We start from the raw sequence: 26473 nt of genomic DNA on the forward strand, positions 1-26473 counted from the left end.
TATTACTCCATTAGCGGAAACCACGTCCTCTCTTGTGTTTGGAGATAAATAAATATATATGTAAATAACATCCCTGTGTGTCTGAGAATTTAACCCATGACTCAACATCACAAGATATTTTTGCTTATTTCTCCACAGTCATTGTCAAAACCATATATATATAAAAAGGGACTAAGAGAGCACTGTATAATTGGTCCTATGATATGCAGACAAATAAATAAAACAAAAAACATTCTCCCTAAAATACATACACACCTTTTCCTTGGAACAGCAGTGTATCAGCTTGGCTAATCTCACCTCCAATATGTCAGTCTTATCCTTTCCAGCTCTGGAAAAAGCAAGCCTTCCACTCTGCATCCTGCTTGCCACTTTTTATTGACTTCAGTTCTAACTAAGAAGTGAGAAACAGATAGGACTGGGACAAATCCTCTTTGGACAAATAGAAAAGGACTTATGTTGTTTGCTTGGATACTGTCAACTGAATTGCCTCAATTTATACTTATCAACATTCATTATTTCGATAGACTATGGAGGACACGTAACATCGCTGCTAACATCTGTTCCTACTTTCCTGCCAAAACATGGAATACAAAGTGAGGAAAGAAGTGAAGCCTGTCAGCACACGCTAGCCCAGGCATAATTTTAAATAGGCTCAGCCATGCTCAAGAGAAGGCTATTTAGGAAAGCGTGGTCCTGCCTCTCCTTCTGCATTCCTACTCCCCCCATTAACAGTTTTCAGACCCTGACACAAGCTAAGCCACAGGGAGCCAATAAAAAAACAAACCGTAGAAAACCATTGAATATTTTTTTATCAGTATAGATTCCCAAAACAGGAGAGTACAGGGTCAAATAGGTGACTAATTAAAACTAATCTTAACCTCTAATGCTAATGGTTTACAGCTAGGTGGCTAAAACTGAAGTGGAAACACACAGCTAGCTGCTGTGGCTGCAGCACAGCACTGGAGCGAGTACCCATGGACAGCAGAGGGCAGAGCTATCCCCACTCTGCAGAGGACACAAAGACAGGAAGTCACGCTGTTCTTTGCAGTTCTCCAAGCGCACACGTTACTGGGAACGGCTGCAAATAATCAGCTTTGACCCTCATAAAACATAAAACAGATTTCCGGTCACTAGGTCTCAGTTTGCTACTTCACTAAAGGAATCACTGATTTGGTGGGGGAGGTGGGAACAGTGTGAGTTTCTTTCTTTAAAACAGATTATTTGGCATCCTGACAACAGAGAGAATAACCTTCAGTGTGGTACCGAAAGAGCAAAGACCGCTTGTAAACCACTGTTTTACTCAAATAACAATGAGTATCTCAAACAGCAGCATTGTGGAGAGATCCAGGCAGACTCTATTACAAGACATGCAAGTTACCAGATAACTGCACTTTTCCTCATGTATGTAATCAGCATTGGTTTAGGTGTTGTTGTTGTTTTGTTTTTTCAAGACCAGCAGCCAAAACCAGACAGCAGATTTCTCTAGGAAACTTTATATACTTTATTTTACATCCACGAATGCGAATGTTTTTCCTTTGTTAGGAAAAAAAAAGTTATTTACAAAACCAGCATATATTAACATACAAAGTATTCACTGTACTGTATGCAGATATCCAAATCCAAGACAGGTCCTGACTCCTCTTTCATTGTTGACTGCTATGGTGTATCAGTGAGAAGCATTTCCCACTGCATGCTATAGAACAGCACCGTGTGACATAAAACATGATTTGAGCAGACTTCCCAAAAGTTCATACATTTTTTCATATCAGCATTGATTAAACAAAACAAGGAAAACATTCTTGACAAATATGAGCTTTCTCACTGTTAATTTTGAGTAAACCACGACGGACGCTTCCTGGCTCTTTCAATGATCCGCTTGCCTTCGTCTTTTTCTGTGGGCTTTTCTCCCTCATATAAGACTACAGTCTCTACAGTAGGAGCATTAAATGGTCCTCCTTCCTTTTTACCCATTTCCTTCCGTATCTGCCGAGTTTCTTCTTTGACCTGTGTGTAACAATAGCCACACAGGACATGCTTCTCTTTCAAGTTTCCACACTCAGGGCAAACATCTATGTTTCTCTAGCAAAAAAAAAAAGAAAAAGAGTGAAAAATAGGAAATTTTACAATCTGAACAACAAAAAAGAAAGAGGGAGCAATCACAAGCGATTAATAAATATGAAATGAAATACCAGGAAAATTCAATTGCCTTTTCAGAACTTATTATTTTATCCAAAGTCCTTTTTTCAGCAATGTATTGCTATATCAGATGCTTACTACTAAAAATAGCCCACGAAGTCAATACGTAAATCATTATGCCTATTGACGTTTGGAAGAATAAAGACCTATCAAGCCATTTAGATGCACAGAAAATATAGATATTTCCACCTATAGTAGCCATCTAGCTAGAATCCACATTTTGTTGATTTGCACCTAAAGTGTCACCTGTTATTTAACCACAGGCTACTGTCACACAGGATGACTGTACATCAGAGTACTTTTAAAGCGATGATGTCTTTTAAACTTATTTATAAACAACTTCCAGAAAACTTTCTTCAGTCAGTACTGGCCATTATGATTCTCTCAAGTGAGATTATACATGATACATATGAGAATGAGAAGACATGCAAAGGATTCTGTAAGTGAGATTAAAAATCACTATCATAAATCGTACTCCAGCATGTTTGTTCACCGTTAATCAAATTACTTGCACCGAATATGGTGGAAAGCACACGTAAAGTTGCTGATTACCTTTATTTTTATGAGATTTGTAGGATTTCTCCGCCTGCAGCGGTTCACTTCAATGGTACGCCTTTTCTTGGGCGCTGCCATCCACAAGATGCTACCCAAGAGGCCTGGCACCTCACTGCCTTCTCTGGGGTCTTCTGCTGGCTCTGGGAGACATGCGGGACCTTGGACAGCTAGTGCTGGCCCTGAAGGACAAAAATCAGAGAATCGTTAAGGATGGAAAAGACCACCAAGATCATCTGGATCAACCATCCCCCTGCCACCAACGCCACCCACTAAACCATGTCCCTAAGCACCATGCTGAACCTTTCCTCGAACACCCCCAGGGACGGTGACTCCACCACCTCCCTGGGCAACCCGTTCCAATGCCTGACTGCTCTTTCTGAGAAGAAATGCCTCCTCATTTCCAACCCGAGCCTCCCCTGGCGCAGCTTGAGGCCGTTCCCTCGGGTCCTATCAGTAGTTATCTGCCAGAAGAGGCCGCCCCAGCTCCCACAGCTCCCCCTCAGGTGTACGCAAGCCCCCGGTGCACCCAGCCGAGGTAATGGGGCAGGACCCCTCGCAGCGCCCTCCCGCCTCCCCCAGCCGCCGCGGTGTAGGGGCGGTGCGCGCACCCCACTGCGGCGCGCGTGCCCCCGGCGCCAAGCCGCGCAGCAGCCGGCCCCAGCAGTGCCGCAGGAGGCCGCGGAGCCCCGGCAGCGGAGCGCCGCGCAGCGCCGCCATGCCTGCAGCAGGCGGAAGGGGAGGAGGGGGACTCTCGCGCCGCTGAGCCTCCTGGGAAAGCGAGTGCGGCGAGCGCGTCTCGGCGTCGCAACGGCGGGGGCCGGGACTTCAAGACCCAGCATTCCCCTCGGCTACAGGCACGTTCACGGGGTAAGCTGGAAGACTTCAACCCCCGGCATGCCTCGCGGCGAGCCTCATCGCTAATCGCCCCCCCGTTCCCCGCCCCTCCGCCAATCAGCGCTGCCGCCGGCGGGGCGGGCGGGGGAGCGCGCTTGCGCAGAAGGAGCGGGCGGAGGGCGAGCTGAGGGGCTGGCCCCAAAATGGCGGAGCGCGGCTACAGCTTCTCCCTCACCACCTTCAGGTGCCCGCCGGGGCCGCCCGGGACGGGACGGGACGGGACGGGACGGGACGGGACAGGCGGGGGCGGGCGGGGAGCGGGAGCACGGGAGGGCGGCGGTGAGGGGCAGGAGGCCGCAGCGGGCGGGGGAGGGCCGCGGCCGGGCTTTGCAGAGTCATGGCGGGGGCCCGGGGATTTGGGTCGTGTTGGGGCGGGCGGGCGGGCGGGGTCACCGGGCTGCTGCCCGCTAGGTGTTACCCTAACACACGCACTTGGGGTGAACTCAAGGAAAAGACAGCTATTCTCCGTTTCGGTGAGGCTGTTAAGTTATCGAGAATTGCATTATAAACGTGCGAACAGAGAAACTGAAAGTAGGCCTGCGGGTTTTGGTAAATGCGTCCTTAATCTCAGGGGACAGTGCCCTGTAATTGCAAAGCAGCTCACTGAGGTGTCGTTGTGGTCAAGCGAGCGGTGCAGTTCACAGTCTGAAAGGGGTAAAAGAATCTTCTTAATGGATGGATTCAGCCCAGCGTACCGAAGTGGGTTGAATCCCTTATTAGCTCTTGGAATTGATTTCCTAATGGAGATAGAAACTTCTGCTTTGCAGAGGTACTAATGCTGTGAAACCATTTGATTTTGTATCCATGTGGAAGAGATACCAACTGCATACGCTGTCCCTCATTTGCATGTTTCATGTGCTGAGAATAATTTATTTCAGCTTGTGCTAGGTTTTAAACTATTTTCCTAATGTTGTGGATATTTTGATTCTGGTATGGGAAACTATTCTTCTAGTTCATTGGTGTTTTGTGAGGGAGGAGCTAGAATCATTGCTGTCACATACATTTACATAGTGTATAAATAACTGCGCTGATTATTGCATGCTTTGTTTTTTCTATCTTCTCTAAGCGCAGAAGTGCATCTTCTTGTATTTTGCGTGTGCTTTTACTAAAACAGCATTGTCAGCAATGTTGTCAAAATTGTTTGTCTAATGAGCGACTGGCGCTGTGCCGTCCTCTTCCATGGAGATAGAGCTTGCACCCTGTTTTGGATGAGTTACTTTAACAGTCTGACACTTGCCGCTCTGTTTGGATGGTTCTGCATTTCTTAGCAGAACAGTGTGGATCATTAATAAAGCAAGATGCAGGAATACCTGGAGATGGAAGAGGAACTGTTTCCATCTTGTGTCGTTGACCTGTGGCACGCTCATCAGTGAAAATGAATAGCCGTGGTTTGCTTGTACCTTTCAGCAGTGAATGTCACTGTCTTGAAAGCTCTTGCAAACCACATGTATAAGGCCGTTTCAGTGGAAATTCGTGACATGCTGTGAAGATTACCCCAGCAAGTGAGAAACTTTGTTAAAAGGGTACAGAGTTGGAGAACTGCATTGCAATCAGTACTTCCTATCCAAGATGCATTAGTTTTTATTGGGGTTATAAGCAGGTGCTGTGTGAGTATCACAGTAGTGTCATGTGGCAACCTTTTAGAAGAACCTGCCTGGTTCTTTTAAATGAATTTTATTTATTTATGTTTTAATTATGATTAGAGTGTGGAGATGCTAGGTGTAAAGAGGTCAAAAAAGAAAGTTGACATCAGATCACCACAGGAGATATTTGAGCGTATCAGAATTATGTTATGTATTGCATTTTGCATTTTTTTAGTCCTTCTGGGAAACTTGTTCAGATTGAATATGCTTTGGCTGCAGTGGCTGCAGGAGCCCCATCGGTTGGGATTAAAGGTACGTTGAGAACATAACTACGTTAGTGGGCAGTTTTATCACAGAGAAGGGGAACGTAGAGCTTAATTCTAGAAGATTGCTAGGGTGACATTGGGGAGACACAACTAGTAGAAATAAACATCTTTGATTTGGAGTGTTCCCTGAGTAAATAACTCCAGCTGTGTATATACATAGATATTACACGTAAAGTTACTTCAACTGCTCAGTTATTACTACGTGCTTTAGAAGCTTTAAAATGGGGTGGTGGGAGCTGTGCTGATTATTCAAAATGGGAAACAATATGTTGGGTGGGTTCCTTAAATAATCTCGGTTTAACTCGATTGTAAACTTGAAGATTTTTTTAAGGGGAGATGCAAAAATTATTTGTTCCAACAAACCTGTTCTGTTCTTCAACTGCTTTTCATAATTTTATTTTAATATGGAAAAAATCTTGTTCCTTTCTAGCTGCAAATGGAGTGGTGTTGGCAACTGAGAAGAAGCAGAAGTCCATCCTTTATGATGAAAGGAGTGTTCACAAAGTAGAACCAATTACCAAACATATAGGTTTAGTGTATAGCGGTATGGGTCCAGATTACAGGTATATAAAAAAATTTGCTTGGTCGTCATTTAGATATATTTTTCTAAGCATATGGTATAATATTACGTTGTGTTACACTGTCTATGAAATTTACTTTCTGTTTAAGGTTAACTTAATATATGAATTTCCTTGGCAAATACACTTACATCTAAAACATGAATGTGGAATGAACAGCAATGTAATTCAACCTTAGTTTCAATTTAAGCACTTCAGAGATTACCCAGTTGATAAAGATAACCCAATACGATCTATGTTTTCGTACGTTGGTTTTATGTCAGATGTGTAATTCCTTGGCATAATACTTATTATGATTTTTCAGTTCTAATTGTAACAAAGAGTTGGATTTTTTGATATAATAATTTTGTCTTTGTTTTTAGGGTACTCGTGCACAGAGCCCGGAAGCTGGCCCAGCAGTATTACTTGGTTTATCACGAGCCCATTCCAACAGCTCAGCTAGTGCAAAGAATTGCTTCTGTGATGCAGGAATATACACAGTCTGGGTATGCGGTTTTCTGAAGTTTGAATCAGGTTAGAAAGATTGGGTTGTTTAAATGTAAGGTATGACAACTACCTGGTGATTAATTTTTTACCTGATAAAAATGTGGGTAGTGTTTTGCTGGAGAATACTCACAGAAAGTGGGCGAGTGAGAGGAGCGCTAACAGACTGGGTGGGATAGTCATCGTATCTTGAACACAGACATATTGACTAGTCAGTCATGATCACAGCAGCTCTGGGTTTTTGGGAGGCCTGTGGGAGAAGGTTAACACATCCAGTTGGTGTTCATTGAGTAAATTTATAAATTTTATGTGCCAATTGTGAGGCATTTATTGTTTTGTTGTGTTTTTTTTTTTTGCCTGTAGAGGTGTTCGCCCGTTTGGTGTATCACTGCTAATATGTGGCTGGAATGAGGGGCGGCCCTATTTATTTCAGTCAGATCCATCTGTAAGTATCTTACATTTGTAAATTCTACTGTTTGTTTATGACATCTAAAACTTTGTATGTGCTTACGAAATACTTTCTGTGATGAGAAGAATGTGGAACTAGAAGAAAAGATCCCTTGTCCCAACTTCAGAAGTCAGAATGATTCTACTTCACTAGGTGTTGAGATCAAGCCTGGAATTGTGGCTGCTGTGCCAAAGAAAGTGTAGGAATGTAGGAAGTGGGTAGCATGTGCTCGTTCTGTGTCTCCGTGTTCTGAACTGCATGAGGAGTAGCAGCAGTTTTTGAAAGAGATCCCCATCCCTTTTCATCCTTTCCCACCTAAATAAGTTTATTTACTGCATTAGAGCAACATTTTAAATAAAATTTACCCTTTGATGCCTCTGAGTTATAGCACTTCACATCAAAATAAAAAATTGGTTGCTCTACTGATGCTCGATAAGTTTCAGAAATTTTCACTGTTACATGATGTTAAATGTAAAAAGCAAAATGCAGTTTCCTTGTGTAATCATCTTGATTGAGGCACAGAACTCTTTATGGTCTTTGTGCCATAGGAGAGAATAGGAGTGATGGCTAGATAACGTACTAGTAGGTAAGATAAGCCAGGTGTAAACAAGTTGTTCACGTTATGTAGTCTTTTAAAAAAAAAAAAAAAAAAAAAGGGAAAAAAAAGGGGATGAGCCTAAGGAAAGAACTGACTGTTCATACTCAAGTGTGAGCATATATTTCTGTTCAAGGAATCCCAAATCAAACTATGCTAACACCTTACTAAGTCCATCTTTCAAAGCGGTGGGAAGATGAAAATAGGTGGGACTCTATACAAATGTTTTATATGTTTTCATAGCATGTTTCTGTATCAAATTTGTCTGAATGTGACCTAAAATAATGTCATATATTGTCATAACATCCAATATTTTCATAATTGCTTCTGTTTCTTTTACCACGTAGTCAAATGTGTTTTCTGTAACTCAATCAAAAACAATTCAATGGATTGTTGCTTTTGCAGGGAGCTTATTTTGCTTGGAAAGCAACAGCGATGGGAAAAAATTACGTCAATGGGAAAACGTTCCTTGAGAAAAGGTAATATATTTGATACGTGTCTAAAAGGATACTATCTGTTTTGTTCACATTTCAGGTAAAACAGATGAACCAAAAAAAAAAATAATATTTTTAAATGATCAGAACAAAGTTTTACAATATTTAAGATATGATGCTTCTAATTTATTTAAATATGCACATGAAATTTTCTTTATGTAGACTTCTGTGTGTATGATAAAATACTCCACTGCAGAAAACAGAATATTAGCATATCTGCAGAACAAGTAGTGAAATAGATTAATCTTCAAAATCATTATTTGTAATTTTTAAAATAACTACTTACAAATACTATTTGTATGAAAAATTTAGCAGTCTTTGGGTTTTTAGAGGCTCTGGGCGTACTGTCCCATGTTGAAATAGATGATGATCTTTTTACAGATACAACGAAGATTTGGAGCTTGAAGATGCCATTCATACAGCTATCTTAACACTAAAGGTTAGCAAAATAGTTAAGAAACGTGTTTCTTACTGTTATGACATCGTTGCTATGATTCACTGAACTGTATTTCCTTTAACAGGAGAGCTTTGAAGGGCAAATGACAGAAGACAACATTGAAGTTGGCATTTGTAATGAAGCTGGTTTTAGGAGGCTAACTCCAACTGAGGTTAAGGACTACTTGGCTGCAATAGCCTAGTAGAAACCAAGCAAGACTGTGTGAATTCACACAAAAGTCTTTTTAATTTTGGCTCCTTAAATGTTTTTGTTTGCATTTTTTGCATACTTATTTCTACGTGGTTTGTCTGGACAGATTTTTTTTAAATATCATGGGTGCAAATGCAACGATCCTAACATTGTAATACACGGAATCTTATTACAGGTAATTCTTTCCCTTGATATATGGAATATTTGTACACAAAATACTGTACAAAATGTAAATGAACACTTAAAAAGACTAAAGAATAAATTTGAAGGCCACTGTTCTGGGGGAAAGGTGTCTGTGTGTCTTTTTAATCATAGTTTGTTTATTGACATAAAGCTGAGGTTTTGGTATCTTTATCATTGAGGAAAGAGAATTTTCCACATACTAGCCATCATGAACTGATTTTAGACCTTCTTTTAAAGAACTTTTAAATTCTGAGTGGACAAAAGATTTTTTTTTTCACTGTGGAATTGTGTTTTGAATTTTAAGTAACTTCCAAAAATGGGTTGTTCCGACGTAGAACATCGTGTACTTTTTACAAAGATGCAGAACAGTCTTCCATGTGGGTTATAAAATGTGATCTACTTGAACAGCTCTGCTCTTGAGCCTCTAGAATTGTCTTGGTCTTTATGTCTCAAGTATTTATTTTTTTTACTTGGATAATTTCCATGACCATAGACATTGAAATTTTTCAATCCTGAAATACTGTTAGAAATAATGGAAGTAAATGCTACTGACTGAATACTAAATGCAGTTACCAGCATCAGTAAAAAACAAATAGGATGTACAAAGCAAAATGAGAATACGTAATAATACGTATTTCAGCTTGCAAGATAACTAAAGGTGCAGCAATGAAAAGAGCACTTAATTTATGCATGGTTGCTTTTAAAAGTACAGAACTAGATGCTTGAATGTTATTTGTGGATGTACGTACAGATACAGACATTAAGCATGTAAAAAATGTAAGGTTATGTAGAAAGGAAAAACCGTAAGAGGATAAATATAAATACTTTTTTAAAGCAGAAATCTGGTCTGGAGCCATTCAACAGTTACTGGTAATGAAATGGAAGCTGGGATAGCTGGATCAGTCTGCTTCTGTGAAAGGCTAATCACATATGGGAGCAGCCTGACAGGTTAAATGTTAGCCAGCCATTAACCAATGAAGAAAACAAAAAGTATGAGTTAGTCTGCGGAACGTGACGTATAAGCTAATTGATCTGTTCCATGTTGATGTTATGTTATCATTAGGCAAATAAGAATTTCTGGAGCATGCCCTGAATTAAGTTTTATTTCATAATGTTAAAAATAAAAACTATGTACAAATGGTTTCTTTTTTTTTTAACTCTCAAAAACCAATCCGTGCTCTGGTTATTCTTCTTAGAGACAGCGAGCAGCTAGTCAGAACTGGAACTGGAGATTTTATATTGCTAGATTCTTAATTTAGGTTTCCATAATAATTCAGAAAAGCAGAATGCTACTTGAATATTTATATGCCTTCAGTCAATTTAGTGCTATATGAATATTTAATGGAGTTTTGTATTTGAAAAAATGGTATTAGGTACCTCATCAAATGGTTAGCGTGAACTGAACTAGTTTAGATGCTTCCTCTAAAGCAGTTTGAAGTAAAATCAATCATGCTATCTCACTCCCAAGATAGTGATAATGAATGGGGCAAACAAAAAAATTTTTTTTTTTTGGGGGGGGGGGGGGCAGGGGGTATTCATATAATTGAACAACTCTCTATAGAATCTCATTTTTATAGGTGGTGAAGGGATGTGAAAAGCAGGTTTCTTCCATCTTCTCCCATGGTTTAATGATTAAAATGTAGTAACTGATGGAGAGGTGGCTCTTGGTGGAGCCTGGAGGAGCACAATACCCAGCATTACCTTAGCTCAGAAGCGGGGGTTTCTAAGAAACAACTACAGACTGCTGGCTTTTAGTTGAAAGAATGTTTTAGGATAAGCCTCTCAGATCTTCAATGCTAATAATTTTATCGCTGTCTGTGCAGTTTTACCACCAAACTTGTGCTCTGAGTAAGGAAAATGCTGTCTTTTGGAGGTTTGATAATTGGTATAGAAGTGATGGGTGATTTTTGCCCACTTCCCACTGTCCCATTAGAACAGGCAAACAGGAACGTTGCTGGTTTTAATTCCCATCTTTTATGGGCCAATACTTTAAATGGGTGGCAGCGTTAAGTTAGTATGCTTGTCAGATACTCTGAATTTTCCTCTTGTACCTGATTGCCTCAGTGCTTTTAGGAATCTAAACAGTTTGAATTGGTAAAATAACGTGATTTATTATAAAACAGTTGCACCTTTTTCTCTTGAAAACAAATAGAAGTATGCCTTGAAAAAGATGAGAACACTGTCACTAGGCTATCATAGCACTGTTCATTAGTACATAATCTCCTTTTGTAGCTAAAAAAAAAAAAGGTTCAAAACAATGAGCAGTCACAACTTTTAGGGTGCTTTTCTTGAGTTTACTCTGAGGTATGATTTCAAGTCTCATTTCTGTGGTAATATTTAATTGCTTGTTGCTTCATGTGAAATGGAAAGCATAGGTTTAACAGTTTATTGGCAGTGATAATCATTTTGACGAGCCACAGTTTGTGGTAGAGAATGATGTTTTTTTTACACAGTTCAGAAATAAGTCCTAAAGTTCTCTGATACACATAATAAGCCTCAGAGGGAATCAAAGTTCATGGGACTTGGTGTAATTGTAAAGAATAGGTTTAACATTTCGACTTTGTGTGTTATTTGCAGTGCTAGCTATTTATTTTTTTTTGTGTGTGTGTTAGGCACATAGATGTTAATATCCTGGGGAGGGTGGTGTGATTTAGAGTGTTTTTTTTTTTTTGACTGGTTAATCCTACATTGAAGAAAATCATTGTCATACTCAGATGACTGCATTTGTAGAATAGTGACTAAATTTTATCTGTTATTTCAAGGGAACCTTTAAAATGCAGGAAACTGTTGTCCGTAGGTTCGTGCCCTACAAAACTAATTTACATTACATCTTCTTCCACTATAATTTACATCTTCTTCCACTCTTTTTCCCTGTAGTTTTAGAAATAGTAAATTTAATTTGGAGATGTACTTCTCAAATAATAAAATCAATTTAGTTGTGAGAGATAGGTGCAACAGAGTAGCAAACTATACAGTGGTTGTGGCTATTTTCAAAAAGTGCTTTTCTCTGATACTAACTTTGTTAAGTTTTACAAAAAATAATTGTGTAAAGAGAGGTCAAGGGGGAGTAGAGTGGACAAAATTCATTGATAAGATGACAAAATGTTATTTTAAGACCTAGTCATATTTCATGGTCAGTTTATTTATCTTGTTCTTAATGCAGTCATCTTTAGAGACACCAGCCAGTTGAAGTAACGTTCTTTGATTTGGATTTGCCTTGGAAGGTGATCTGCTCTGAGGGAACTGAGATAGCATGACACTGATATGAACACAGTTTCCTTGGGCTTTATTTTGCTAGTAGGATCGGGATTTAAGACCAAAACGTCCTAAATGCTATCACCATTTCAATGAGACTGTTACTTTGAGTAGATAGAAGTGAGTGGCAGAGTCTGGTGAAATCACCTGTTAGAAATGGCTGCTCCCTGTAGGCACCTGCAATGAATTAAATCAACAGCAGCAGGTGGGGCGAAGGCAGTACCACTGGTGCCGTAGCACAGAGAAGGGCCAGAGGCCGTGTCAAGGTTGCTCGGTGGGTGAAGAACCACGCAGGTGGGCAGTGACTCAGGGCTAGGAAGGAGTGCTGCTCGGCACCAAATGCCTGAGCATGGAAGGAGGGTTGCTCACGCTGGATGCCATTATTGGAGCTTCGTGGACTGAAGGGTGGTTGCTTTGTCCCTTCTGAAGTTAATGGTCGCTCCATCGGCTCTGAAATGAAAGCCCAAAGCTGACTTGCTGCGAGGCGAGCAGGAGGCTGCGGCAAGCACCAGAGCACGCAGCTGCAGGGGCTGAGCTCATGAAGCAAGGACTCACCACCTCGTGCTCACGGAGCACCTTAAATAAAACCTTTAGGGGGAAAAACCAAAACCCAACCGCGGCCGAGGATCGCATACCCTCCGCCTGCGTACGAGCTGGGGCCGGGGCCACGGCGAGGCGGATGTCGCGGATGTCGCGGCTGTCCCCGCCCGGCCGCCCCGGGGGAGGCGCGCTGGGGCCAGGCCGAGCCAAGCCGAGCCGTGCCACGCTGGGCCGGGCCGTGCCACGCTGGGCCGGGCCGCGCCGCGCCGCCTCCTGCCGCCGCCCGGGGGAAGGCTGCGGCCGCCGGGCCGTGAGTACGGGCTGCGGGCGGCCGGGAGGGCGCGGGGAAGCGCGGGGCGGCGAGCAGGGAGCCCCCCGGTGCTGCCGGGGGGCACACGGGGCCCGAGGGCAGCCAGGCCCGCCCTGCCGGGGTCGGTGCGGCCGCTGCAGGCGGGGCACGGGGGCGCCTCCGGGCCGGCCTCCGGTGCTGCCCGGCTCGGCCCCGCTGTGAGGGGCCGAGGGCCAGCGCTGCCCGCACTCAAGATGGCGGCGCGACCGCCCCGGCGCCGCTCTCACGTGATGGCTGCGGGGGGACGCCCTCAAATGGCGGCCGGCTGAGGGGACGGCTGTACCCCAGCAGCGGCAGCCGTGGCCACTTTTCGTCGAAATTTTTGGCGTTTAAAAACTTGGCAGTTTCATTTTGAGCAGTTACAAATTTGTAGAAGTTGCAGCTGCTGTGGTGAGCATTTGCAGCTTCTACAAACTTAGTAGCTGCTGTGGTGAGAGGTCCTGAGGTAGCACCTATGGGGTTTTACTCGTTCCTAAGAACAAACTAGTGGCAATGGCATCCCACTGAAGGCAAACATACAATGAACTGCTATTACTGGAATAAATACAGAACATAAAATACCCAGCGACGTGACCTATTGCTGCCAGTGCAGGACAGGATGAGCAGGGAGCACCCAGCGTCCCTGCCTGCCCTCAGAGGCAGTCTGTGGAAGCTGGGCATGGGGAAGGCGCTGCATGCAGGTCAGACCTTCACCCCGACGGTGTGGCTGTTTGAGTCTCAGAGCTTGTCCTGTTTATTAAGAATCGTGTGAGGATTTCAGATGCAACAGCTAGCAAACTCTGCAAAACCACGTGTGGTGGTGTGCCAGCTGGCCGTGCAAGAGCAGGGGAGGACTGGAGGTGGTTAGTAGTGGAAGTACCTTCACAATGGTGCCGAAGCATTACTGACAAAATTGTGGGTTTCTTGCTCTTGCTTGGTAGCCCTGAAGGTTCAATTTTGGGGCACTGGGAAGAAAAAGCATTGCAGTGACACATGAGAGGTGCCTCAGGAAAGTGCCAAAGGAAAAACTCTGCCTTGTAGTGCCCACAAGTTCTGCCTGCACAGAATGGCTGCAGAGGGCAAGAGGTGATCAAAGCAAAAGTTTCAGAAGGCATGAGCTGTATTTAATTTCTACATAAGTGACTCAGAGTCAAAGGTGAGCCAGAGTGCTGTCCTGGCAGTAATAAGAAAAAGATTCACTTTAGGCAGTGAAGGGATTAAAAACTGAACCTGCCTGGTTGGGATTTTGGGGGGGGGGGGGAAGGACAGAGTTAACTGGTGTTTTCTGACCCTGAAGAGAGTCATTAGGCCACGTTGGAAGACCTTAGACAATTTGGTTGACAAGAAAGGGAAGAGTTTGGTGATATTAATTATTGAATGAGACAGTAGGTGGGAGTTCATAGTAACTGTATTTTAATTGTGCGTAATACAAATGTGATTTACACTTCATAATAAAACCAGGTTCCAAAGCAGTAATGGCAGAGCCTTTTATAGGGCCCAGGCTGCATCCTTTTGCTCATTTTCATCTGAAGTCTTTGTCTTGCCTTTTAATACCAGTTTACTTCAAAGTGCAGTTTAGGTAAAAATTACTGGCAAATGTGTTAATACTTGTAGTTGGGAGTGAAAAAGGATTAATTTCACTCTTCATAGTGTCAATTACTGCGTGTCTTTTGGATTTTTTGCTGTGGCATTTAATCCTACATTTTTCAAATAATTAAGCAATTCCTACAGTTATCCTTAGGAAGATGTACTGAGTAGTGTTGATGGGGCAGGAATGAATTTATCTGATACTACACGATAAATCTCTGTTAGAGCTAGAGAACAGAAATTTCCAGATCCTCCTGGCTCTAGAGTTATAAATTATAGTTTGTCATGATGCTGTGTAACATTGAAGTTTTGCCAGGGGGTTGTTAGTGGCTCATTCAGGGGATTGTGTGGTGTAAGCTGGAAGTTGGAAAGGATAGAGGTGTGCTACTCAGAATTGTAAAATGCAATGGGCACCTTATATACTATGTAAAAATACTAGCTGGGAAGCGGTCTTAGTAAGTCTGTAAGCATGGTAGGTGGCTCTTATTATAATGGTAGCTGTTGTGTGACGGAGAGAAAAGATTTGCTTATGGCATTAACAGGATTTCTAATTTTGCTCTGAATGGCAACTTCTGCAAATGAACTTTGAGAGCTGACATCTCTTTGAGTGGCTCTGTGACGGGTTCAGATGTGAGGCAAAAGAAACATGATCTTGCAAGGTGTCTGTGGAGACCTGAGTGCTGCTGTTCTTCCTTGCTGAGAACTCAGATCTTTTAATTTGGATCCCCAGAGGTGAAGGCGAGGAACTGAATACTTTGGTGGGACGTGGGTGGAGGTTCCTGATGCTTGTGCTTCAGGGTATGTGTAGCTGTTGCACTAAACCTGCTGCTAAGTTCCAATGTTTACTGGTGCAAAGACCTCTTGATTATTCTTAACCATGCCATAACAGTCTTCTCTTTTGCTTTCATCTGATAGGAATAATGTTTCCAACATGTCTCTGCAGACTCTGCTATGTGAAAGAATTGCTGTTGCCAAAGAATTGATCAAGAGAGCAGAAGCCCTCTCCAAGTCCCAGAAAAGGAGAATAGAAGGTGGGGCAAAACTATGTGGCAAACTGAAGGCTGAGTTAAACTTCTTACACAAGGTGGAGGCAGGGAAGGTGGCCATTAAAGAATCCCATCTGCAGAGTACAAACCTTACCCATCTCCAAGCCATTATCCAGTCAGCAGAGAACCTGGAGGATGTTGTCAGTGTCCTCCATGTCTTTGCTTACGAGGATAGGTTTGGAGACAAACAGACACTGGTGGTAGATGTTGTTGCAAATGGAGGTCACACGTGGGTGAAGGCCATCGGACGGAAGGCCGAAGCCCTGCATAACATCTGGCTGGGGAGGGGCCAGTATGGAGACAAAAGTGTCATCGAGCAAGCAGAGGACTTCCTGCAGGCAAGCCGTCAGCAGCCAGTGGAGTACAGCAATCCCCACATAATATTTGCCTTCTACAACAGTGTGTCCAGTCCTATGGCAGAGAGACTGGAGGAGATGGGAATATCTGTGCGAGGAGACATTGTTGCTGTGAACTCGCTGGCAGAGCGATCTACAGAAAACCAGCACCTAAGTGCCAGTGAATCAGATGAAGAAGACCTTGAACTCCTGCAGGTGACCAGAGTAGACCGGGAGAATTTAGTGGCCAGCATTGCTTTTCCTACTCAGATCAGAGTAAATGTGTGCAATAGAGTTAACTTGGACATCACTACCTTGATAACCTACGTCTCTGCTCTGAGTTACGGTGGCTGCTGCTTCATCTTCAAAGAAAAAGTGCTAACAGAGCAAGCGGCTCAAGAAAGGAGGGAGAGAGTCCTGCCTCAGCTGGAGCAGTTCATGCAGGGGAAAGAGCTCTTTGCATGTGAATCTGCTGTCAGAGATTTTCAGTCCATCTTGGAAACGCTGGGAGGACCTGGGGAGAAAGAGCGAGCTGCATTGCTTGTTAAAAGAATTAATGTGGTGCCAGATCAGCCATCTGACCGTGCCTTAGGACTAGTGGCTAGTTCAAAAATCAACAGCCGTTCTCTAACCATTTTTGGGACAGGAGACACGTTAAAAGCCATCACCATGACTGCAAATAGTGGTTTTGTGAGGGCAGCAGCTAACCAAGGTGTCAAGTTCAGTGTTTTTGTGCATCAGCCTAGAGCATTGACAGAAAGTAAAGAAGCTTTTGCCACACCTTTACCAAAGAGCTGCCCACCTGATAATTGACTGAAAGTCATTAAAGGAGTTGGTCACTGAATATTGCAGATGCTGCAGTGGAGGCATTTGGAGAAACAGAAGAGTCTACCCATATATCAGTGAAAACAATAACTGTAGCAGTGGAAGGGTTCCCCAAGGGACTTACAATATCTTTACTCAATTCTTGTTTGTTTGTTATTTTGTTCAGCTGGCTGTTAATTTATTTGCTAAGGTAATGAGATTTCAGTGAAAATCATCGATCGTCTTACAGTATATTAATTGTATCCATCCCTATTAAAAAAAAAAAAACAACAGTTAAAGCACAGTTGCCATTGTTGTTTTTGTCCTCTTCAGAGAGAATAAAGTCAGCACCTTACAAGGACTTCTGACTTTGTCTGTGGAACATGTATCTTTTATTTCACTGGTCCTATTCAACTGAATTCTTTGTTGACTCAGAGGTATCTCATGTAGAGATTGTGCCCTATAGAAGAGAGAAGCTTTTTAACTGCTGTTATAATTACTGTTTTTACTTGAAGTGTAGAATACATAACAATGTCTTTTTTTTTTTTTTTTAGGAGAGAGTTGTTTTTCTAATGTTGTCTTTCTAATATTTTTCCGTGTGCTGTAATGGCAGCGTTATTTTTGTTAATAATTTGCCTCAGGTTCCCAGTGGAAAATACTGAGATGTCAGAGTGAACCTCTTGGCCCTGAGCTATACGTTTTATCGGGTCAGTGAAAGAGACCTACTGAATATTTTATAGACTGTTGTCCAACAAGATAGCTTTATTGTGCAGCATACAGTTGAGATGAAGAACATTCTCTCTCCCATTCAGTCTAAACTTCTTTCTGCAAGAAGAAATGGCTGCAGGGAGGCCCATAGCTATACTCTCTGCCTATCCTTTGCCATCTCCAGTATTCTGGTGTGCTCCAGCACTGGTGTATACCAGTGGCATACCAGCAGAACATCTGTCTGCTTCTTCCAGTCAAGCTAGTTTGATTGTTAAGGACCAAAAGTATGCTTTTTTTTTGTGGATATGACTCTTGCTGTGGTCTGTTTTTACGATGAATGTAGGAGTTGTCACCTGTATCTGCATACTGTGCATCTTTACCTGGAACTTCATAATGCAGAGGGCAGTCTGTCCTTTCACAGGTGTTCAGCTTCACCTGCCCCTCATTTCAGCCAGTAACTGAGGTAATTCAGGGTTTTAGTTAAGATGGGTGAAAATGGATTTTATTTTTCGCTCTTTCAGTCTTCTACCTGCCAGTTTCACAGGTATTTCTTGGTGAGTTCTAACAAAGTATCTAACTTTTTCCTCTACTCTGATGCTGTATGACAAAACCTCGTGACAGGATAGGTGACCAAATGTATCTTTTAATTTTCCTGAAAGTTCTTCTGAAGGGAATGGAGGACCAACGGAATGAAGCAATATAAATAGTACAATATTTTGCCTGTGCGAGGGAAATGCAAGTCTACCTCTGTAGCTAACAGCACAAGTTTCGTTGCGCAGGAACTTAGGGAGATAGTACTTTGTCATGGTACAATGCATTTATTACAGTGATATAAATGACTGGCAAGAAAGATGCGTTTTCCTGCCATATGTACCCTTTTCTGGACACCATTCTACCGAAGGAGGTGTGAGAATAGAAGTGGGAGAGGCCATCTGGAGCCTATCAAAGAAGCGTGTGTCTCAAAAGTGTACTGTTTGGTATTAGAAATCCGGAAAGAAGGTACAAGAAACTTGATGAGTAATTTATGAACAATAAATTTGTTTTTGTTTGCAGCTCGGAGCTTTTAGAGCTAAGGTCCCAACAGACAGTTTACTATTTATCATGGATTAACGTGTTTTACAGTCTTAAAGGATATGCTTAAAGCTAACTACATGGCATCAGTGCACTCCTGCATGATAATTCATTATGTTTATAAAGAACTAATCCTTTGTGTTGTTTAAATCATTCCTAAATTGCTTGCAGCCTTCCTACCCGTGGTGATGAAGGTTTTAAACAAGTAAATGTGAGAAAGCTGCTTTATTCCACTCCCTGTCATGGCTCTAAGAACTGGGTTTCCACTTTTTTTTTTTTTTTCCATATCCAGTTCGACACTCACGAGTAGCCTCTCAGGCATCCTCTAAAGCGTTTTTTCCAAACCACAAATTTATGTACTGATGGAGAAGGAAGGCAGAGACCTGTATTTGTACCAGCCAGGAGACCCGGAGGAGGTATTGCAAAGCAAGTAGCCTCTGTATTGCCTAGATGAGAAGTGAGTAGCACTGCTTGCTGTAGTTCTTCGCTCATGGCTGACTCATTTTGTACCAGCATTAAGTGCAACTCTTTAAAAGTTGCTGTATGTGGAGCCATCGTGTGGTGATTTTCTTCATTACCGGTCATTTTTCCCTGCTTAATGAATAGCGTATTTATTTTAGAATCGGTTTTCTTTCTCTTACCAATTTCTGCCTGCCATCTGATCAGTTTTAAGAATCTAGAAATTATATGTGTAATGCTAAGTGACCTGAGGTATTTTTAATTGTTATTTTGTGTCTCTGTGCTGCATGGTGCCGAGTTCAGAATGTGGGCTTTATATTTTTTATATTTCTGCCTTCAAAAGTGTTCTGGCCTGTTGGTCAAACAGAATGGCAATGCTTCCAGGCTGTAAGAGTTGTTTTACAAGGTGAACCCTGAAGTTGAATGCTGTTTTGGGACCAAAATGTGTTTTGACTGTAATATTTGGTGTATTTTTTATTGCTTTCTAAGGTACTGGCGATTGGCATATGTTAAAAGTTAACTGTGTTCCAGTTTGTTGCATTTAAAGAGCTTCTGTTTAATTTTACAAACAGGGCATTAGAGGTTGGACTCTCCTTAGAGGTTAGACTCTCCTTACAACTTTACAAGTAAGTGATTAGAAGACACCAAATTATGTTTGAAAATGAGCTGAAAAAAACAGGAAATCCAGGACTGCTTATTGTTTCTTCCAATATCACACCACTGCGTTGTCTACACACCAGGCACTTGAGGGTATGCAGGCTTCTCAGTTGTTGCAGTGCTTTTTTTGTTGTTTTTGTTTTTCCATGAAATTTTTCAGCACTAAGCTCCTTACCAAAGAAAGATTCCTAAACAGTTTTGGAGAAACTTATTCTTCTGGCACTTTTTCTTTCTTTTTTTTTTTTCCCCATTGCAATTTTCATTATCTGTATGGTTCTGAAGTCTCTGAGGAGAGCCAGCATCTCTGTTCTGTGCAGCACTCAGCTTCCTCTCTTGGCTCAACAGTAAGAATACCAAACAAGAAATTCTGCAATTGATATCAGGCAGTAGAATATGCATGGATATTATACGACAAATGAATTGGTAAGATAATAATACGTTCATGTTTCCAATTTATGTTGTAATCCACAGTTTTATCAGAAGTAAACTTTTGGACACATCTGTGTGTGTTCAAAATTTGCAGATAAATGACTTGTTTGTCATTGTACCTGCAAGCCATGAAATCCCTCAAAGATAGTTTTACGTGTTGTGTAAAAGTAGTATTCTAAGGTACGATAATGGGCTAAAGAAAGTCTTGTTTTTAAACTGTCTCCTTCCACAGATGATGCCTTCAGCAGACTTAAAACAGTCTGCTGAAACCTTCTGGAGCCTGTCTGAAAAAAACTTTCACAATCCTGTTCCTAATTCCTGTAGGTTTGGTCACCACAGTAATAAAGCAAGAAAAAACAAGCAACAGTTGATTGAAATAAGTTTGAGAGGAAACCTAGGAAACTGCCCTACAATCAATCTCTTTCTCACTTTCTTTTTCTCTCTATTACTTTCTTAACAAGGAAAGAACACACAATAATAACAAAGCATGCATTTGCACTGACATTTTTATTGCATATTATTATGCAAGCAAAACAGCACAGGTCAACTGTGATCTAATTAAACTGTTAAAGTAAGCAAGAATTTGATGGGATTCTTGGACTGAAGGCTATGGATGCTATTTACCAACAGCTGCGGTGTTACGAACTGCAGTGAGTTCTGCCCTGTCGTCCAGCTTGCTGCAGGCACTGTGTGTTCTTCAGCGGTGATGTCAACTCTGCTGATGTCAACTCTGCACGTAAGTGTGGCTGTTGCTTTTTTAATTTAATGTTGCAGATTATTCTAGAGTAAAAACGAGAATGGCCAATATAAAACTACTCCACTGTGTGACAGAACAGCTTGGAACTGTGGCTTTGGGGCTTTGCCAGTTGTATATTGTGAACACCTTGGAAATTAAGATTGTTCCTACATAAACTACTGGGCTTACTAAAGAACAAACAAAACCTTTCTCAAGAGTTCATTGTTCAGAAGATTCTTCTGTCTATTTAAAAAACCATTATGTCTTAACATAAGACAGTTCTGTTAAAAAAAAAAAAAAGATTAACATCTGGTAATGCAGTTGTGTCCCTTTATTTGTTAATGAGGCTGAGCGCATGATAAAGCAACTCCCTATGGTAGTGATATGAAAATATGTGATAGAAAATATGGAGATACAGGGCACGGCAGTTTACATTGCAGTGTATGTACCGAAATCTAGGATCTAGAGGAGCAAGTAATAAGTACTATTTGATAGTACTATCGAGCACGAGTGCTTGATAGTGTTTTTCACCTGAGGTTCCTCACAATCATTTAATGAAGTGTGTGAGGTCTCAACACTGTACTGTTGGTAATGGTAGTGATGGTGATGGTTTACAGAAAGCTCAGGAAGTTCTAACCTAGTGCTTCCTTGTTATGTTTGTGGTAGTAGAGCTGACTGGTTTCAGGGGTTGCTCCATTTTCTGAAACCACACTGGATGTGATTTCTATACCTTCAAATTTTCTTAACATAGGTGTCATCCAAAATGCTGTTGAAGTAAGTGGGAGTAACATAGCAAAAGCATTTCAAAGGGAATGTTTTCAAGGAAAAAGACATTCAAAAGATGAAGCAGCTGATGTGAACAACAGTAAAGGAATATGGAAGGTTAAGTCAATGTCAGGTCATCTTGGTAGCCAAAGTAAAAACATAGAAATTAGGAAGAGTGGGGGGAGAAGTAGTTCTTTGGAGTGCCTGCTTCCACATTCCGTGCCCTGCTGTGAGCTCTGGACGAAGCTGTTGGTAGCTCTGAGGGACGAATTGCAGAGCCTTCAGATATAACGCTCTTGGAGGTAAGATCTTTGGGTTATGTATTGCACACCCTCCATGTAGGCAAGAGCTCTGTATGGATGATATGACAGAACTGTGCTGGCTTGCACTCACCAAGTTTCTGACTCTTCAGGTTTTTCTTCTGTAGGGGATAGTTTGGCCCACCTTTACGGAGCTGAGGTTTACCAGAGTGAGATCTCACTCAGGCGGACCACAGGCCTTTGTAACAATGAAACTCAAACATATACTTTTTCCATGTTAAAAATGCATTTTTTAAGCCAGTACTGACTTAATCCACAAGAGCAACCTCTTTCATGAAGAGGGCAGGTGAGACCTTACTTTACATACACCTGTTAAATGCAGTCATACCTAATAACAAAAATTGTCCTAAGGATTCTAACCTTCCTCTCCCATTACTAGCAATTTATTCATGTTTTGGAAGAAGAAAAGCAAGAGTTGCTAGATCTCTGGCATGCTAGAGACCCTTTCAGAAATAGACTACAAGGAAAAGCACTTTTTTTTTTTTTGTACTCCTGTTAGTGCAGGAAAGGTAGGAGTGCTGGAGTAACAAAAATAAATGAGATAACAATAACATGAGAACAATCAAAGATGAAATGGGTCTTACTGGATATTTCAGTGGTTGACTCCTGGATTGGTTCTTTGCTTGGCTCCACGCTTGGATTAGGGGTAGATTCAGTACTGGGCTCTCCGCTCATCTCCCAGGTGTCCTGTTCACCTTCTTGCACTCCGGTGTTCCCGGTTTGCTCCATGCCTTCCTCCTTGTATGGATCTCTGCTGTAGTCCAGGGGGAGCTCAGTGCTTGGTTGCACACTGGGATCTCTGCTCTGCTCCACAGTCGTTTCCCCAAGCACAGGGGTAACAGGGGTACCTACAAATAAAAGGAATTTACATGGGTGAGGAGACCTGTGAAAAGCCAAATTACTTGTAGGGTTATTGAAATGTACATAGTTGCTCTTCTGGATCAGAGATGCCAAGCAGGAGTTGGGGGATGGAAATAAATCTGGGAATAAATCCACTCCGGAATTTGAATCTCATTTCAAATTTACAAAGATTGATCTGCCAATGTTTGACTCACCTTGTGCCATTAGCAGGTCAACCAGAATCAGAGCCAGCAGTGCTGAAAGGATTGTCATCTTCAGTGTGGTTTCCTAAAGGAGCGCGAACGTTTGGAGCAAAGCTCGAAGTACCTGGCTGACAGAAAGCCCTGGGTATTTAAAGGCAAGGCCACACCTCTGTGCAGTTCGGTGTCTTCCTGAAAATAGCAAGTTTCAAAAAAAAAAAATCAAAATTGCATTCTTAAAATGAATTTAGGACCTGTCAGGGAGCGTAATCAGTCAATTCCTGCCCCTTGCTGCAGGGAGAGAGAACCTTTATTGCCAGCAGTGACGGACACTGCGGGCTGAGAGGTGGGGTGGGGGTGGCTGATGCCCCAGACTGCAGTCACACCAAGAGCGGTGTCACTGCATGCTGCTGGCCAGGCTGGTTTCTCCAGGCAGTTGGTCCGGCTGGTTTTCAATGAAGACCTTCAAAAATCCTTTGATATGACGCTTGACAAATTGAATGTGCCTCAAGGTAACAGGTGAAAGGTGGAGTGTGACTGAAAAACGTGCAGCTGGCTTCTGTGACTAAGGAAGTAACAGCAGCATTTTTGGATTAAGGCTGGATGAGCGTTTCACTGGAAAGCCTTCCTTTTTCATTGTTCAAAGCTTGTGTGTTTGTGCATGCGTGTATCCAGCCTACGATATCTCAGGGAGTATCTCGGCTCAGAAGGAATGCATTTGAAAGATTTGGGCAAAATGAGACAAATCCCCAAGGAGGAGCCAGCTCTTTTGTGTGGTTTAATCAGTGGAGCATGGTCATTGCTCCAGTGATATTGAAAGTCCATTTCTGATGCTGAGAAAGTCGCTCTGTTTGTGTGTGTATACAGATCCTCATGGCCTTCCCCATCCTTCCTCACCACTAACCAGGGGAAGTGGGTCATGGCAAGATGCTTCGAGGTTGTGGGGGACGTAACAAGGTCAGTAATGCTTTGGTGTCTGCTAGGGCAGCAGCAGACCTCCGGCCTGTGTGGTCACCCCTCTGTGACAGATGAATTGTGGGCCTGGTTCTGTATTTTACATTCATAGGAGTGAGTGGTATAATTATAACTAGCAGTTCTGCAGTAATTAGCAGAATTAGGTTAGCGTCAAATCAATGTAAAGGAATTCAGAATCTGGCTCTTCAAGATTTTTTTTTTTTCTACTTCCATGATTTCACTTGATTAATATTGCATCAACTTAGTTTTTCAGCACTGTGTTTCTTTCAAGTTGCTTCCACCTCTAGGGTTTGCCTGAGGCATTATTCTTCTAATCAGGCTTCTTATGGTGCAACAGAAAGATTTTTTTTTCTTTTTCTTGACGTGAAAAAGATAAGCTAATGCCCATGAACACCTACAGATACATGGCTGCCGCAAGTTTCTCTTGTGTTGCTAGTTTTAATTAAAGGTTGATGTGTAACGTTTTTTATTAAATGTAAATGGAAGAATTTGTCAGACTCATCTGTAAGAGGTAATAGAATGATGCACAGGTCAGAAATCTACAGATAATTGTCTGTAATTAGCAGGATTACTCAGTATAGACTATGAACCTTTCCCCTACCCACCCCACCAAATGCTTTTCTAACAGAGTTGTCTTCAAGAGCTGGTGGACATGCTATTTGTGGAGGAAAAGCAAATGTGACACAGATTCTGTTATTCCTACTGAATTATCACTGTGCAAGGAAAGAGGAATTGTCATTGCCACAGCGGACTTCAAAATAGTTTTTAAACTATTTTTCTTATGGTGAGTGAAATCAAATGCTGAAGGAAAAAGGAAGGCTACTTTCCCAAGGCTCATTTAGCAAAGGTTCCCATCTTGCTCTTCTCCGATCTTTACTGCTTAATTATTACAGCTTCTAACAAATTGAAAGAGGTGATTTTAAGCATTTTTAGACAGGGTTGCAGTTATTTGTTTGTCTGTAGACAGGCTTCAGTTCACTGGTTGCTTGCTACTGCCAGTCATACTGTTACAACTCATTAAGCAGGAATTACAAAAAGTAGTAATCAAAGGGTAAATTTTGAGTAGACTTTCTTGCTGTTTTTTCTGAGGACTAATATGGGGCTTGTCACCATTCGACATCTGCAATTGTGTGGAAGTAAATGCAGTTAATGTTACTGAAAGAATCTACAAATGAGATGAGATTTCTTTAGAATAAATAATGTTGAGGACACAACTTAGAGGCATATTACATTTAGCTGCTTTTTCTTCCAAATGCCCTTATCCATCTAGGCAAAGTTACATGTATAGGGTAAAGGAATGAAACCCATGCTTAGAGTGAAGGCTGCATCCTGGAAAAGTCTGTCTCCAACTTTTTCCTTCCCCAAATACCAGAGTGCAGCCCTTAGTCCAATTATTAATATGTGTTATAGAGTATGATCAAGTTAGGGTAAAGCAGTAGACTCTAAATGTTAGTTTATTGCTGGAAAAAAATCCTTCCCTATGAAGGGAGAAACCTTCCACAAGCCCTATCTGTTCACTTTATCAAAAAGAAAGATACAGGAGTGATTTATGGTTTGGAGTTCCATGGGAAAGAAGTGCTAAGTCCTAAAGCAGTCACTAATGCCATGAATAAAAGCATAACCAGAGACTGGGGCTCGATGCCAAACCAGAGCTTAATGATTTGGGCAACGGTTGCTGGACTTAATAAGGAGAAAATGAGTGATACTTAAAAGCCTGATGAATTAAAAAAAGAAACACACAGGTTTGATTATCCAGTGGTGCCTTGCAGTCTCTCGAGCCTCAGCTGTCCAGGTTATGCATTGCTATTGGCCTCCTAGAAAGAAGCAAATGTGATTTAATACTTTGAAGATGGATCACAACCTTCCTCTGCGGGATGATGGGAGATGTTTGGTCTCAGTGTTAAGATGCTGAAGGTTACAGCATACCAGGCCCATTTGCACAAACAGTTCAGACACTATGTTCAGCTCACTCGTGTGGACCAGATGGAAGAGATCTTCAGTTGAAAAAATATTATCATAGGATAGTTAAGATTGCAAGGGGCCTCAGGAGGTCTCTAGTCCAATCTCCTGCTCAAAGCAGGGTCACCTAACTCACACCAATTTACTCAGGGCTTTATTCAGTCTTGTCTTGAAAGCTTCTAAGGATAGAGCCTGCACAGCCTTCCTTTCTGGGCATCCTGCTCCAATGCGAGACTGTCCTCATGGTGAAAAAGGTGGTGAAAACTTCCCTATATTCGGTCTGAGTCTCCCACGTTTTAGCTTGTGCCTGTTGTCTCTTCTCTTCCCACCGGTTACCACTGTCAAGCCTGGCTATGTTGTCTTGGTTGGAGGCTGATGACTTATGTGTGTTTATGTACATATAACATGAAGACTTACTTTTCCATGGACAGCAGTTTATGGCCACCTTAGCAAACAGGACACTAGGCGGGGTGGATCA

The 26473-nt window shown here is 42.0% G+C and overlaps 3 protein-coding genes across 5 annotated transcripts; 2 read left to right on the forward strand and 1 right to left on the reverse strand.

Moving 5' to 3' along the window:
* Positions 1-1477: 1477 nt before the first annotated feature.
* Positions 1478-3515, reverse strand: MRPL32 (mitochondrial ribosomal protein L32). Its single transcript, XM_035552480.2, has 3 exons — positions 3360-3515; positions 2749-2930; positions 1478-2079 (listed from the first exon to the last, which is right to left on the reverse strand). Exons 1-3 carry the CDS (start codon positions 3466-3468, stop codon positions 1825-1827), a joined length of 546 nt encoding a protein of 181 aa, XP_035408373.1. The 5' UTR covers positions 3469-3515; the 3' UTR covers positions 1478-1824.
* A 188-nt stretch (positions 3516-3703) lies between these two features.
* PSMA2 (proteasome 20S subunit alpha 2) lies at positions 3704-9086 on the forward strand. The gene is made up of 8 exons (XM_035552530.2): positions 3704-3829; positions 5464-5540; positions 5985-6117; positions 6495-6617; positions 6979-7060; positions 8064-8137; positions 8534-8591; positions 8674-9086. Exons 1-8 carry the CDS (start codon positions 3789-3791, stop codon positions 8788-8790), a joined length of 705 nt encoding a protein of 234 aa, XP_035408423.1. The 5' UTR covers positions 3704-3788; the 3' UTR covers positions 8791-9086.
* A 3873-nt stretch (positions 9087-12959) lies between these two features.
* On the forward strand, positions 12960-17237 carry C2H7orf25 (chromosome 2 C7orf25 homolog). Of its 3 annotated transcripts, none has more exons than XM_035552527.2 (2): positions 12960-13086; positions 15607-17237. In XM_035552527.2, the coding sequence occupies exon 2, from the start codon at positions 15623-15625 to the stop codon at positions 16883-16885; it is 1263 nt and encodes a 420-aa protein (XP_035408420.1). In that variant the 5' UTR covers positions 12960-13086; positions 15607-15622; the 3' UTR covers positions 16886-17237. The 3 variants fall into 3 exon arrangements, with proteins under 3 accessions (XP_035408420.1, XP_035408421.1, XP_035408422.1); XM_035552528.2 differs by having other exon boundaries at positions 12973-13090; XM_035552529.2 differs by lacking the exon at positions 12960-13086 and adding an exon at positions 15427-15489.
* Positions 17238-26473: the final 9236 nt, after the last annotated feature.

Source organism: Cygnus atratus, chromosome 2, assembly GCF_013377495.2.
Source record: "Cygnus atratus isolate AKBS03 ecotype Queensland, Australia chromosome 2, CAtr_DNAZoo_HiC_assembly, whole genome shotgun sequence".
Lineage (NCBI taxonomy): Eukaryota > Metazoa > Chordata > Aves > Anseriformes > Anatidae > Cygnus > Cygnus atratus.

Excerpts from the sequence above, each read along its gene's own strand:
- MRPL32 (XM_035552480.2), bottom strand. The coding sequence starts at position 3,468 with ATGGCGGCGCTGCGCGGCGCTCCGCTGCCGGGGCTCCGCGGCCTCCTG. Across the intron at positions 2,931-3,359 it reads GGCACGCGCGCCGCAGTGGG|GGCCAGCACTAGCTGTCCAA; the intron begins GTGCGCGCACCG and ends TTTGTCCTTCAG. Across the intron at positions 2,080-2,748 it reads CAAATCTCATAAAAATAAAG|AGAAACATAGATGTTTGCCC; the intron begins GTAATCAGCAAC and ends TTTTTTTGCTAG.
- PSMA2 (XM_035552530.2), top strand. The coding sequence starts at position 3,789 with ATGGCGGAGCGCGGCTACAGCTTCTCCCTCACCACCTTCAG. Across the intron at positions 6,118-6,494 it reads GGTATGGGTCCAGATTACAG|GGTACTCGTGCACAGAGCCC; the intron begins GTATATAAAAAA and ends CTTTGTTTTTAG. Across the intron at positions 6,618-6,978 it reads CAGGAATATACACAGTCTGG|AGGTGTTCGCCCGTTTGGTG; the intron begins GTATGCGGTTTT and ends TTTTGCCTGTAG.
- C2H7orf25 (XM_035552527.2), top strand. The coding sequence starts at position 15,623 with ATGTCTCTGCAGACTCTGCTATGTGAAAGAATTGCTGTTGCCAAAGAA.